Here is a 14,191-nt window from a genome sequence, read left to right on the forward strand (position 1 = left end):
TTTTTTCTTTTCTATTTCCTCTCTCCTCACTTTGGTACTAGGGATTGCACTTCAGACCTCAAGTGCACCAGTAAAGTGGTACACTATACCTCTGAGCCACATCCCAGCCCCAAACTGCTTAATTTCCAAGCACAATTAAACCATACAAAATTTGCTAAATATATGTCAAACATATTTGATGAAGACAGGAAAAATAACGTAACATGAAAAATTTTACAGTATGTAAAACATGAATTAGAAGTGAGTCATGAGAAGTCTGTGCTTTCTAAAAAGATGGAAAAAAAAACAAGCTGAAGTTTTCTTAAAACTTCAAAATAAAAGAGCAAACAAAATACCTATCAATACTGGGATACCAATAGTACTTAAGACTGTTTCCATGACTTACGGTTACCCATCAGACTAAAACAAGGAATAAAACTAGTCTCAGAATTCAGGAATTCCATTTTTCATTAAGAATTTTTTAGAAAAAAGAAGTTCATTGTACCTGGTGTCCAGCCTTTACTTGTTTCCAAACACTTTCATAGCATACTTCATCCATGTTATTCAACTGCTGCATCTTGAAGGTTAAAAAATTTAAAACTATGAAATGACATAATAAAAAACTTTCAAGGTACAAATAAAACAATGCCTATTATAATGCATCTTGGAAAACCCCTTTAAACTAACAGAATACAGAAGCAACAACTGCAATATAAATACCTAACATAGAACAACCCAAAAGAAGCAGACATAGTTAAATTAAAAACTATAAATAAGGTACCCTAAAACATAGTTTCAGAGTACAAAGTATGCTACAGCTTTATAAGTTGGTCTTTGAGAGCAACACACTAGTAAGCTACAGACATTTTAGAGTAAATCATAAAGTTCTCTGCTTTCCCTAGAGAAGCTCATTCTTCAGACTGTTTTTCTTTTATTCTCTTCCATAAATGATATAGCTTTCTTGTACAATCCAAAAATTGAGGGAACACTACAGTCTGAATGACATTGAAAAACAGAAGTGAAACCTAAGGAAGGAAGCTATTTGTTTCATAGCTTCAAACACATTATTATTTTTTTTTATTTTAGGTGTATGCGTGTATTGCCTGCATGTAGGTAAGTGCACCTGTGTCGTGAAATGCCCATGGAGACCAGAAGAAGCTCTAGGATCCCCTGGGACTGGAGTTATGGACAGTTGTTAGCTGCCATGTGGGTGCTGGGATTTGAACCCGGGTCTTCTACAAGAACAATCAGTGTTCTTAACTGCTGAGTCAACTCTCCAGCCCCACTTCAAATACTTTAAAACCTGATAAATTTATGATTGGCAGTGGCTAAGTAGGATGACATGACCATGGGATAATTTATTCTCACTAGCAATTTGAAAAACAACTCTCCTCCTGCCCCCAAATTAAATCCCAATCATTTGTGCAGGGTACTATAAGTTCTGACCAAAATTATTTCACACTGGAAGTATCACTGATATTGTTTCTAATATTCTTAGTTACAACTGGATCATATAATGAGTTTCTGAGTAAAATTCAGAAATCTATAAAAATTTCTGCTTATAGTAAATAACACAGTAACTAGTGATAAGCATATTAACAATTCCCTGGGGGAAATCATACTTACCAAATAACTGTACATTGAAAAATCTATAAAACTAATAAATCTTAGCATACAAAATTCTGTAATTATAACAAACAAAATTTACTGTTAACACTGTGCTGGACAGCTTTAGTGTCAACTTGACACACCTGGGTTGAGGGAGCCTCAACTTGGGAATTACCTCCATTGCACTGGCCTGTGGCCATGTCTGTGGGGCATCTTCTTGATTGCTGAGTGATGTGGAAGGGCCCAGCCCACTGTACTACCCCTGGGCATATGGGCCTCTATTGCATAAGAAAGCAGGCTGAGCTGGGGCCAGGAGAGCAGGCCAATGGGCAGTGTTCCTCCAAGGCCTGTGCTTCAGGTCCTGCCTCTAGGTCCCTGCCCTAAGTTCCTACTTTGGGTTCCCTGGGCGATGAAAGACAAATAAACCCTTTCCTCCCCAAGTTGGTACTGATCAGAGGATTTTGTCAAACAATGGAGAAACTAGGACACACTGTAAGATATATTATTTCTTTTAATTTTATAAAATTTCTAAACATGGCTGGGCATGGTAGCATACACCTTTAATCCCAGCACTCAGGGGACAGAAGCAGGTATATCTCTGTGAGATCCAGGCCAGCCTGGTCTACATAGTGAGTTCTAGGCCAGTTGGGGCTACAGGGAGACCCTGTCTCAAAAAGACCAAAAACAACAACAACAAACAATCTAAACCTTCCATATAATTATGGCAGTTCTTCATCTAAAAACAATTCTTTTGTGATTATATAATGCAGGCATGGTGTGGTTAAAAACAAAACAAAACACTTTGAACTTAATTGTCTTTAAGTGATTTAACAATTTGAATGATGCAACTGGAAGAAAATAAAGTTTAAGATGGGTAACAAGCATCTGAAAAAATTTTCTTAATATCTGCAATAACCATCTGATATTTTAACTGCAAATCTAAAAATTCTAGAAACTGTTCTATGTTTGTCATGAGTATATATTAAAATGAAGTAAATAAATATATATTAAAAATGACTAGAAAACAAGTATTAAAAATACTGAAAAGCACTTAAAACAACTAATAAAAGCTAAAATACATAGAAAACAACTATTGCTAGAATATATTTCCTATAAATCTGAAAAGGAGTCCTACAGTTTGAAAAATAGCTCATTTTTTTCCATGTGTATGTGTGTGGTGTGCATACAGGTTTGTACCAATACACACACATGTGTAGGTGCAGAGACCAGAGGCTGACACTGAGTGTCTCTCCTGTTCACTCTCCACCTTGTATATTTAAGTAGGGTCTTTCATGTAAATCCAGAACTTACCTTTGTGGCTAGTTTAACATGCTAGCTTGCTTGAGGAATCCTCAGTCTCTGCCTTCCGAGAATGGATTACAGGCGAGTCACTACACCTATCTGGCATTTATTTGGGTGCTGGTCTTCACATTGCTGCAAGTATTTTACCCACCAAGCTATCAGCCCAGCCCCAACACCTCACTTTTATGCTATGTAATCACTGTACAACGTTTGCTACAATAACATTAACTGAATATTGGGACTGGAGAGATGACCTAGTGGTTAAGAACACACACTAGAGGACAAGAGTTTGGCTCTCAGTTAAGTTGTCAACAGTAAGTCAACAAAATATTTTGAGGAAACTATAACTACTAAAATGAGGTTTTTTGTTTTGTTTTTTCTTTTTACCTTATTTGCACTTTTAATTCCCAAAAATGTCTGTCCAAGAGGTACTGGACGAAAACGGCCATCAAAGTAGAAAAGTCCAATGCAGGGGTTAACATGTAGAAATGTAGCAACATCCAGGTAGTTGGGTAAGGTTGCAGACAGGCCGAGAATCCTTATCATACTCTGTGTGGACTCAACCTACGTAGGCAATTTTAATTAGAAGTCATTTAGTCAAATATCCTTATGTAACTTAGCTAGAAATACCGTCACGCATCCTATTAATATGAGCTGCTAAAAACTGGTGTGTAGCAGATGCAAGTAAAGTCAGAGGTCAATTGAGGACCTTATTATGTAAAAAGAACCCTAAATAATGGAAAACAATTGCAACAGTAAATAATAAAACATGTATTCATTGGCGAGCACTATTAAAACCATGTTTTGCAAATTCATCTTTATTTTTAGTGAAGAAACTAGGGAGAAAATTTTATTTTGTTTTGGGAAGTGCTGAGACTATATCCCAGGGCCTTGCAGAATAAACTACTATGATTCCTATTTCATAAAATTTAAATTTGAGCCGTCTCTGTTCCTACTAAAAACTAAGTGATATTAGTTCAATGTTATTAAACATAACAGATTTGTAATTTCTTACGTCTTTCTTAACAATTCTCCCTCTTCCCAATGTGCTGTGAATGTTGTCCCTAGTCTAGCATATAACTTCAGATGAACAGAAGCCACACTGCACTGAAAAGCTTCCTACAGCACTTCTGCTAGAGTGAGAATACGTAGCCGTATGACGGGAAACACTACCATCTACTGGGAACATCTGGAAATCACAAGGAGCAAAGGACAAATTAAAAACAGGAACATGTAATGAAAATAGTTGCGAGCATTAGTACTATGGTAATATGAGATGAATCAAATATACACTTCTGTCAAGGAAAGTAAAATTTAGTGACATAAAGATAATTAAAAAGTTAGATATAGCAATTTGTAAATTTATTAAGATTGATAAGTTTTTAAAAAGTTCAAGAGAGCGAAAAGAACATTGAAAATATGTAATTCACTACAAATGAGAAACACTTTATACAACAGTATACAAAAATTACAACATCTATTATTTAAGACACCTCCTTTAAAGCACGTAGGAATTAGAATGATTTTTATTGTATAATCAGTATTTGATGGATTCAAATGAACAGTGTATTTTTAATCAATGATTGGCACAGTGACAAAGAATGAAGCAATGGCATAACTGGCAATTAGAGGCCTTAATTACATGTAGAAAAACACATTCAATGTCAAGTAAGTTTAGTTACATCTGGAACACAGGATTAATGGTAATGTAATGAAAAGGAAAATCAAATAATTTCATGTGCCCAGAAACCAATTGTTGAAAGATTTGTAGAAGTCAAAAATCAGAAAGACTGGGGTTTAACCATTTTTAAAATCCAGGTTAGAAATCTGAAAATTTATCTTAAGATAGTAAGTGAAGAAAGGATTAGGAGCATAATAGAACTGAAAGTTGGCAACATTATGGAGAGGAAAATGGGAGGGAGGAATGTGCTAAATATTGAAATGTTCTCTAATCTACCCCATATATAGAAGGCAACATTTCACATTTAAAATAATTACAAAGATATGATTGCATTTAAAATAGTACACAAGATGCAGAATGCTGTGTGGGGGTCAGAATCAGTGCACATATAACAAAAAGGATTGGCACTGATATTACGTTCTGTTTTCTACTCCTATGGGGATGCTCAGGAAATAAGTCAACCTGGTTAAATACTCTCATAAACACACACATAACAGGCCTCCTAACAAATGTGTTGATGATATTTACTTCATCTCAAATGTTCTAGAGTTGTAGGGAAGGCCTTATCTGTGGAATGCTTCTAAACTTCCTAAATATTAAAGCATGAAATCATTCTTTTTTATGTAAAACATGATGTCCTGTGCTATTATTTATGCATTTATTTTTTGCTTAATTGTGTTTGAGGCAGGTATAGCCCCAGCTGGGCTGGAAGTCACCAAGTAGACCAGAATGGCCAGAGATCCGCCCGCCTCTGTCTCAGGAGTACTGAGAGTAAAGGTATGTGTGCATGCTTCTTTCTGAACGAATCTCATACATAAAATCTGGGCCAGAGAAAAGGGGCTATGGAGAGGTTGTTGGCAGTTTGAGGTTCCCCATGTGTCATCGGTGTCACCACTACCTGCATCCTTGAAGTTGTTTGGAAACTGGATTAGATAATACCTCTGATTTTATAAATCCCTTTGAACATTTCAACTCTATATTTTATGTAAGTGGATTACTGTGTGTGTACACACATTTATTCAACTTACATGATTAAACATGAACACATTCCAAATACTCCTCCAATCTCCATGGTAAGATACCACTTTTCAGCTTTCAGCATCTGTTTTCATAAACACGTACCTCACTCTCTGGCTGGCTAAAACAAAAACCTGACCAAAAATCTCATTCTGTTTAGCACTAAAAGTTTAGTTGCATAGAAATATGTAGTCAGCACCTAGTGGAAATTTAATAAAGTTCCTTAAATGAAACATTGAATGAATGCAAATATACTGAACACTTTCTCTTCACATAAAATTAGCTTGTGCTCGACAACCTGATTCAACTTCCCAGCTCCCACATGCCCCTTCTCCTTCTAGTGTGGGCACTGGCCCACATCTTTCCTTGGTACCCCAGACCTCTGGACTACTGCCTTGGCTAAAACTCCCCACTGCTTCCTGATCTTTTTACCCAGACCAAGCCAATTTCTCAGTCTAGTCCCCTGGAGCCCTCAAAGCCTGTCCCCCCTCCCCATCACTTTTGCACACCTGAGACCAGCTTTCATCCCTGACTGTACCACCCCTAACATACCTGGGATTCCAGAGGCTAGCTTCATTCCATGGTAAGCTTGACCCTACCCACTATACCTTGACTCCCACAATATGATTCAACCACCCAGTTCCCACATTCCCTTTCTCCTTCTAGCATGGGCACTAGCCCACCTCTTCTCTTGGCACCCCAGACCTCTGGACTACCCTCTTGGCCCAGACTCCCCACGCTTCCTGATCCTTTGCACCCAGAAAACCCAATTCCTCAGTCTAGTTCCCTAGACCCTCAGAGCCTTCCTGACCCCCAACTTACCTTTGCAAACCTGAGATCAGCCTTCATCAATGGCTGTCCCTACCCGCTACCTACCTGGGTTTCCTGAGACCAGCCTCCTTTCCTGCTTGCCATGGATCCCTGAGACCACATTTATTCCCTGACCGCCTGAGAGTCCTGAATCCTATCTCTACCTAGCAAGCCTCCCAAATTATACTGTGCCCGCTGACTAGAGGGATTCAGAAGTTAGGAAACCTGAGAGCATCTGATCCTCACGAGACTTGGGCCTCTATGGGAACCCCTGAGCAGCAAGACTAAAGCCATCTATCTAGGCCCTCCAATATAAAATCAAAAGATAGAATGTGAAGCCTAGACCAACCAGCTTTTCATACCCAACAAGTAAAGAACAAAGGCACATAAAGCATACAAACAGAAACAGATCTAAACTCAACAATGGAAGGTTTGACTCTCACACAAGAGTCAGAAACTACAAAAGAAATCCACATACCAAAGTCACAGGGAAAAAATAATAACATGAAAAGCCAAAATAATATGTCCCCACCAAGTACCAAAAGGAATACAATGAGAACCCCCTACAGATAACACAGGACATAGAATTCAAGAGAACAGTTATAAACATGATAAAAGAATTCAATGGATTTAATCAACACACAAACAAAGAAATGAAAGAACTGAAGAAAGACAGGGCTAAACTTCTGAGTGAATTTAGAAGAGTTAGAAATACTGAAGAATACTCAGGCTGAAATGAAGAAGGAAGCGAAACACTCAATAAGTCAATTAAAAAAGACAAGGGAAAGCCTTATCAATAGAATGAATGAAATGGAAATCAGAATATCAAGACTGGAAAATAAAGTTGATGAACTAGGCTACTCAAGCAAAGATTATGAAAAATTTAAGAAAATGTATGAATGGAATATGCAGGAAATGTGTGGCACCATGAAAAAATTAAATTTACGTATCATGGACCTAAAGGAAGGAGAAGAATCTCAGGATAATGATATGGAACAGATCTTCAACAGTATTGTAGAAGAAATTTCTCAAAATTAAAGAAAGACATGCCCATAAAAATACAAGAAGCACATAGAACACCAAATAGACAGGAAAACTCTCCACGGCACATCATAGTATAAACACTAAACATACAGAACAAAGAGACAATACTGAAAGCTGCAAAAGAAAAGCAACAAGTCACATATAAAGGAAAATCCATCAGGTTACAGCTGACTTTTCAGTGCAAACTACAAAAGCCAGAAGAGCCTGGATCAAAGTATTCCCAGTTCTAAATGACCACAGATGCCAACCCAGAATACTTTATCCATACAAAATGTCTATTATATATTATAGTTTAAGGAGAAAGAAAAATCTTCCATGAAAAAAATAGGCTGAAAAAATTCATGTCCACAAAAACCAGCCCTTCAAAATTCTTGCAGCAATACAAAGAGCTGAAGAAAGGAACAACTATACCCAAGGGGTAACAGAAGAAACTAAATGAAGGTACAACTGTGGAAACACACAGTGAGACCAAAAATGCAAAGAGAAATCAAAATGACAGGAATCAATACATATCTTTCATTAATAACTAAATATCAATAGACTGAACTGGCCAAAGACACAGGCTAGTTGAATGCGTTAAGAAACAAAACCCATCTTTTTGTTGTCTGTAAGAAACCCATCTCAATTTTAAGGACATGTACTACCTTAAAGTGAAAGGATGGAAAAAAATATTTCAAGCAAATGATACTAAGAAAAATGGAGAATTTTCAATTCTAATATCTGACAAAACAGACTTCAAAAGAAAACTAATCAGAAGAGATAAAGAGGGCCACTTCATTCTGATCAAAGAAACAATTGACCAAGAAGCTATTACAGTCATGAATCTATACACATCAAACTCTTGTGCACCCAACTTCATAAAAACAGTACTACAAGACTTTAAGACTCAGATTAACCCCAACTCGGTAAGACTTTAAGACCTGGTCCCCAACTCAGGACCTTAATACCCCATTGTCTCCACTAGACAGGTAAACAGGACAGAGAATAAACAGAGACATATGAATTAAGCAATACCACACATCAAGTGGACCTAACAGACATCTATCGAATATTCCACCCAAGCAACAAAGACTATACTTTCTATTCAGAGCCCCATGGAAATTTCTTCAAAATCGACCACATACTGGGGGCACAAAACAAGCCTCAACAAAGAGAAAAATATTGAAATAATTTCATGCATTCTATCAGACCACAATGCAATAAAGCTTAAAGTCAATTTTAGAAGAAGCCCTAGTAGCTAACTGAACTTACGGAGCATAAAAGACACACTCCAGAATGATAACTGGATAGAAATTAAGAAAGCAATAAAAGTATTCCTAGAATTCAATGAAAAGGACAATACAACATAATATAAACTCTGGGACACTTTAAAAATAGTACTTAGAGGACAGTTTATAGCTCTAAGTGCCTGGATTAAAAAATCAGAAAGAACACAAAAAAATGAGTTAATACTGCAACTCAAGACACTTGAAAACCAACAACAAATAAAACCCAAACCCAGCAGACAAAAAGAAATAATAAAAATCAGAGCAGAAATTAATGAAATAGAACAAAAGAAACCAATACAAAAAAATCAACAGAGTCCAAGAGCTGGTTTTTTGAAAAGATAAACAACAGTGACAGATCCTTAAGCCAGTTAACCAAAAGAAAGAGCATCTCCAAATTAACAAAATCAGAGACGAAAGGGGAAACATCACAACGGACACCAAAAAGGTCCAGAACATTATATGGGAATACTTTAAAAGCCTATATGCTACTAAATTTGAAAACCTAAAAGAAATGGATGGGTAGCTAAAATCAGGGGAACCACCAAACTAAACCAAGAAGAGATCAACAACTTAAACAGACCCATAACAACTAAGGAACTTGAAACAGTAATACAAAAGAAAAGCCCAGGACCAGAGGGATTTACAACAGAAATCTACCAGACATTTAAAGAAGACCTATACCCAATACTACTTAATTTATTCAAAAAGACAGAACAAAAGGTAGAACAAGAGGAGAACTTCCAATTTCATTCTGTGAAGCCAGCATCACTATAATACCAAAGCCAGGTAAAGATACAACCAAAAAAGAAAACCATAGGTCCATATCCTTAATGAACAGAGATGCAAAGAGTCTCAACAAAATACTTGCAAACTGCATACAGACACACATCAAAAAGATCATTCAACATGATCAAGTCAGATTTATTCCAGAGATGCAGAAATGGTTCAATATACATAAGGCAATAAATGTCATAAATCATATAAATGGACTCAAAGATAAGAACCACATGGACATCTCAATAGATGCACAGAAGGCCAATGCCAGAATTCAACATGCATTTATGTTGAAAGTTCTAGAGGGAATGGAGTGGAGGGAACATAGCTCAACATAATTGAAGCTATATACAACAAACCCAGAGCCAACATAATTCTAAATGGAGAAAAACTGGAAGCATTCCCATTAAAATCAGGAACCAGACAAGTCTGCCTACTATCTCTACTCCTTTTCCAGTGCTTGAAACTCTTGCAAGAGCAATAATACAAGAGAAGGAAATTAAAGGAGTAGTAATTGGAAAAGAAGAGGTAAAATTATCCCTTTTAGGAGACAATATGACATTATACCTAAGAATCACGAAAAATTTCACCAAAAAACTCCTAGAAATGATGAACACTTCTGGTAAAGTGGCAGGTGACAAAATTAGTCAGCAAAAGTCAGCAGATGTTCTATATACTAAAAACATGCAATCAGAGAAAGAGCGAAAGAGCACATGGAAAAACTCCCTTGCACAGTAGCCTCAAAAAACAAACAAACAAACAAAAAAAACAACAACAAAAAAAACAATAAAATAAAAGAAAAAAGGAAAGGAATATCTCAGAATAAACCAGAACAAAGACATTATAGACCTCTATAATGACATTTTTAAATCCTTTAAAAAAAAGAGAGAGAGACTGAGGAAGACAGCAGAAGATGGAAGGACCTCATGGAACAGAAGAATTAATATTGTGAAAATAACCATCCTATCAAAAGTCATTATAGATTCAAACCAATGCCAATCAAAATCCCCATGACATTCTTCACAGAAGTGGCAAAAAACCATCCTAAGATCCAAATGGAAGCAAAAAAAACCCAGTATGGCCAAAGCAACCCTAAGCACTAAGAGAAATGCTGGGTGTGTGTGGGGGGGATTACTATATCAGATTTCAAACTATATTACAGAGCTACAGTTGTAAACACAACAAGATACTGGCACAAAAATAGACCCGTAGATCAATGGAACAAAACTGAAGACCCAAGTATATGAGTATATGCAATAACAGCCACCTGATATTTGACAAAAGGCAAGAACATTCACCGGAGGAAAGACAACATATTCAGCAAGTGGTACTGGCAAAACTGGATCTCCACCTGCAGAGGAATGAAACCAGACCCCTCTCTTTCATCTTGCACAAAAGTCAACACCAAATGGATCAAAGACCTCAATGTGAAACCTGAAACCTGAAACTGTTAGAAGAAAACATTGGGAATAGCCTACAAGATATAAGCTTAGAAAGGATTTTCTAAATGGGACATCAATTGCTCAGGAAATAAGGTCAGGAATCAACAAATAGGACCTCATTAAACTCAAAAGCTTCTATACATCAAAACAAGCAACCAAGGAAGTGAAGAGAAAACCCACAGAATGGGAGAAAATCTTCACCAGTGACACATCCGACAGAGGTCTAACATCCAGAATATATAAAGAACTCAAAAAACAAAGAATCAAGAAACCAAGAAGCCCAATTAAAAGATGGGCTAAAGATATGAACAGGGAGTTCTCTACACAATGGAGTTCTACTCAGCAGTAAAGAAAGATGAAATCATTTGCCAGTAAATGGATGGAACTAGAAACTGTTATACTAAGTGAAATATCAGACTCAGAAAAATTAATGTCATATGTTCTCCCTCATATGTGGATCCTAGCACCAAATCCTTATAAGTGAGTATGTATCCAGATATAACTATATGAACCAGGATAATGAAAAAGAATCAGGGAGGTAAAGGAAAGAACCTGAGAGAGAACAGTAGGAAACAGGTGTTATTAAGAAAGAAATGGATAAAAATGTGGTTATTTAAATGGGAGAGGGGAGGGAGGGTTATACAAGGAAACTTGGGGTTAAAGGTAAAGAAGGAGCTCAAGAGAGATGGGACCATGAGTGGCAAATATTATCAAGGGAGAAATTGGGAAAATGGGAGCACTTTAAATGGGGAAGGTGGAAGGGTTAGACAGTGAGAGAGAGAGGAGAGAGATAAATAATGCCTACCTAGTTTTAAAAAAACCAGAGGGAACCATATTAGTCCATCAACTTACTGACAAATTATACATATATCTACATGAGTCCATGTGTATGGCCAAATGACACATAGCAGGAAACAGTGCCAGACATGAGGTACCTTCCTTTGAGTTGTTGGCCAGGATGGTCCAAGAGACTCCCAAAATTACTCAGGCTATTGCCACAGCCCTTGATGGCTTCCCAGAACTTGAAGGTAAGACCCTACTGCCAAAGATTGAACATACTTCGGACATAGGATTTGGTGCAATTGAGCTGCAACTGACCTCCAACCACTTCCCCTGAAGCCTAGCTCTCATAACTTTGGAGAGCACTATGAATGTGCCAAAGGAAAACCAATGGATGATCCAACACCAGCTTCAAGAACAAATAACCACATCAACAGCCAGCACACCATATGTCACTGGTATAGTATTGGTACTTTTATCTTGGGGACAATCAACAGCTACCTAATTTGACTAAAAACCCACTCAAACGGAGGAAAATCAAGTGTGGTAATGTAAACATAACCCAATACACATGGCTGGAGAGGTCATAGATCTTAGAGAGAACCCCAAGACTGTCACATTGCTAGACTAATGTGATTTCTTACTATGTGCAAAATGTGGATCCTTATATTTACCGACAAATATCCGAGTCACCACTCATCAAAGAAGTTCATTTTGCACCAATCAAGAGGCTATTACCAAGTACCAAAACTGGTCACACACAGACATTGTCTATGAATTGCCCAGGCCTAAGTGACACATCTACAATGCAGCCTCTACACCTAAGGCTCATGGAACACAGAACAAGGGTAAAGAAGAGGACACAAATGAATCTCTTGGTTCTTATTAACAAAGCTTCTCATGTAGCTGTGGGCCAGGAACACAAAAGGTCACAAATGGCCAAAGCACAGAGATCAATAGTCTGCTGAATGATGGTCATTGGACAGGACCCCTTTATTAACCTTCATCCAAGGCTCAGGAACCATCATGGAAGAGGGGCAGAAAGATTATAAGAGCCTGGAAGGAGGTGCATGACCATATGGAAACAGAGTTGAACAAGCTCCTGTGACCCAGTTCATACGGTTCTATGGCAATGGTATCAGCATACACAAGTGCCATGCAAACTCAGGCAGGCAATAACCCAGCATAGAACTTGGAAAATGAACAGCAGACCTCAATTTTATCTGAAGGAATGTTGGCAACTGATTGCTGCTAGATGAAGAAGAGCTGATCTTCCTAAAACAAGAGATGGGCTGACTAGACTCAGTGGATGACTTGCACTGGAGAATGGCGGGAGACACTGACAACCTAGTGGGCCTTAACAGGGATGACAGAGTATATGGGCTCCAGTGGGATATGTTATAGGAGGGTGCCAGTGGGACTGGGGGGCGGTATAAAGGTGATTAAAATTATTTGAGACGTTCTGTATGAAATACATAAAAACTTCAGTTAAAAACAAAATATAAAATTAGCTTTTGTTCTATAAGGAGAACAGCTTCTTTTTCCAATAAAGAATGTAGCATGGATACCTCTAAAGCCCAGTTCACAAGGCTCCAGTTCATTCTGACAAAGCAGCTGTCACTGGATAAATTGAATATAATTTATTAAATTATTTCTTCTATTGAATAACTTTCAGTCATTTCCAAAATTCTTGCTATTAAGAAAGCTTCAATGAATATTAGAATTAGTATGTCTTTATAAGTATATGCTCACTAGATTAGATTTCCAGAAATGAACTGCAGAAGCAGATGCCATTGAACTATATTCCACTTCTTAGTTGCTAATCTGATAGAAAGAATAAGATATTTGGGGGCAGGGTGCTGGCCTGGAATTTGCTATTTTAGAAAAGAGATAATAAACAAATGTGTATGTGTGTATGTATGTATAAGACAAAGACATACAATTACTGTTCTTCCAGGACAAATACTTAGAATGAAAAAAGTAACAGAGCAAGTAGGTCTTAGTGAATGCAAACATTTCAAGGGTGAAAATAAGTTCACCCTTGTCATGTACATCACAGTCTTGAGTGTATACTGACCACTAGTCAACATTGTTGTGTGATCTCTACTAGTCGTCTGGCTGGATGAGTAGATATAGCTCAGTTGATTCACTGCTAGGTATTTGCCCAAAACAGGGTAAGAAAGTTAAGGTTTCTTAACAAGAGACTATTTGACCTGGGAGTCAAAGACAAGAAACTATGAATACAGGCAATAACAAAGGAAGTCAGGGAAGCAGAGTTCTTGATTGAACTAAGATACTAGTATTCACCTATTTTCTACATATGAATAATATAAAATTTATTAAGCAATACTCTAAGAGACCTTTACACTTTAAAAAAGGACTGACAGAAAATAAATAAAGAAAATAAATAAACTCCTGGCTCTGTGAGTTCACCAATTTTGATTTGGATTATTTATGATTTAGAAAAATTAGAGACACACACATTC

The 14,191-nt window shown here is 37.2% G+C and overlaps 1 protein-coding gene across 7 annotated transcripts in view; it reads right to left on the reverse strand.

The window, feature by feature from the left end:
• Positions 1-14,191, reverse strand: part of Ascc3 (activating signal cointegrator 1 complex subunit 3) — a 379,245-nt gene that overhangs the window by 245,161 nt on the left and 119,893 nt on the right. For all 7 annotated transcript variants that reach the window (XM_029558579.1, XM_029558580.1, XM_008822937.3 and 4 more), the window contains 2 exons: positions 3,277-3,453; positions 485-556 (listed from right to left, as the gene is read on the reverse strand). In XM_029558579.1, the coding sequence (XP_029414439.1) occupies positions 485-556; positions 3,277-3,453 (249 nt within the window). The remainder of the gene's footprint in view (positions 1-484; positions 557-3,276; positions 3,454-14,191) is intronic.

The sequence above is a fragment of the Nannospalax galili genome, unplaced genomic scaffold (assembly GCF_000622305.1).
Source record: "Nannospalax galili isolate Female #2095 unplaced genomic scaffold, S.galili_v1.0 scaffold448, whole genome shotgun sequence".
Classification (NCBI taxonomy): Eukaryota; Metazoa; Chordata; class Mammalia; order Rodentia; family Spalacidae; genus Nannospalax; species Nannospalax galili.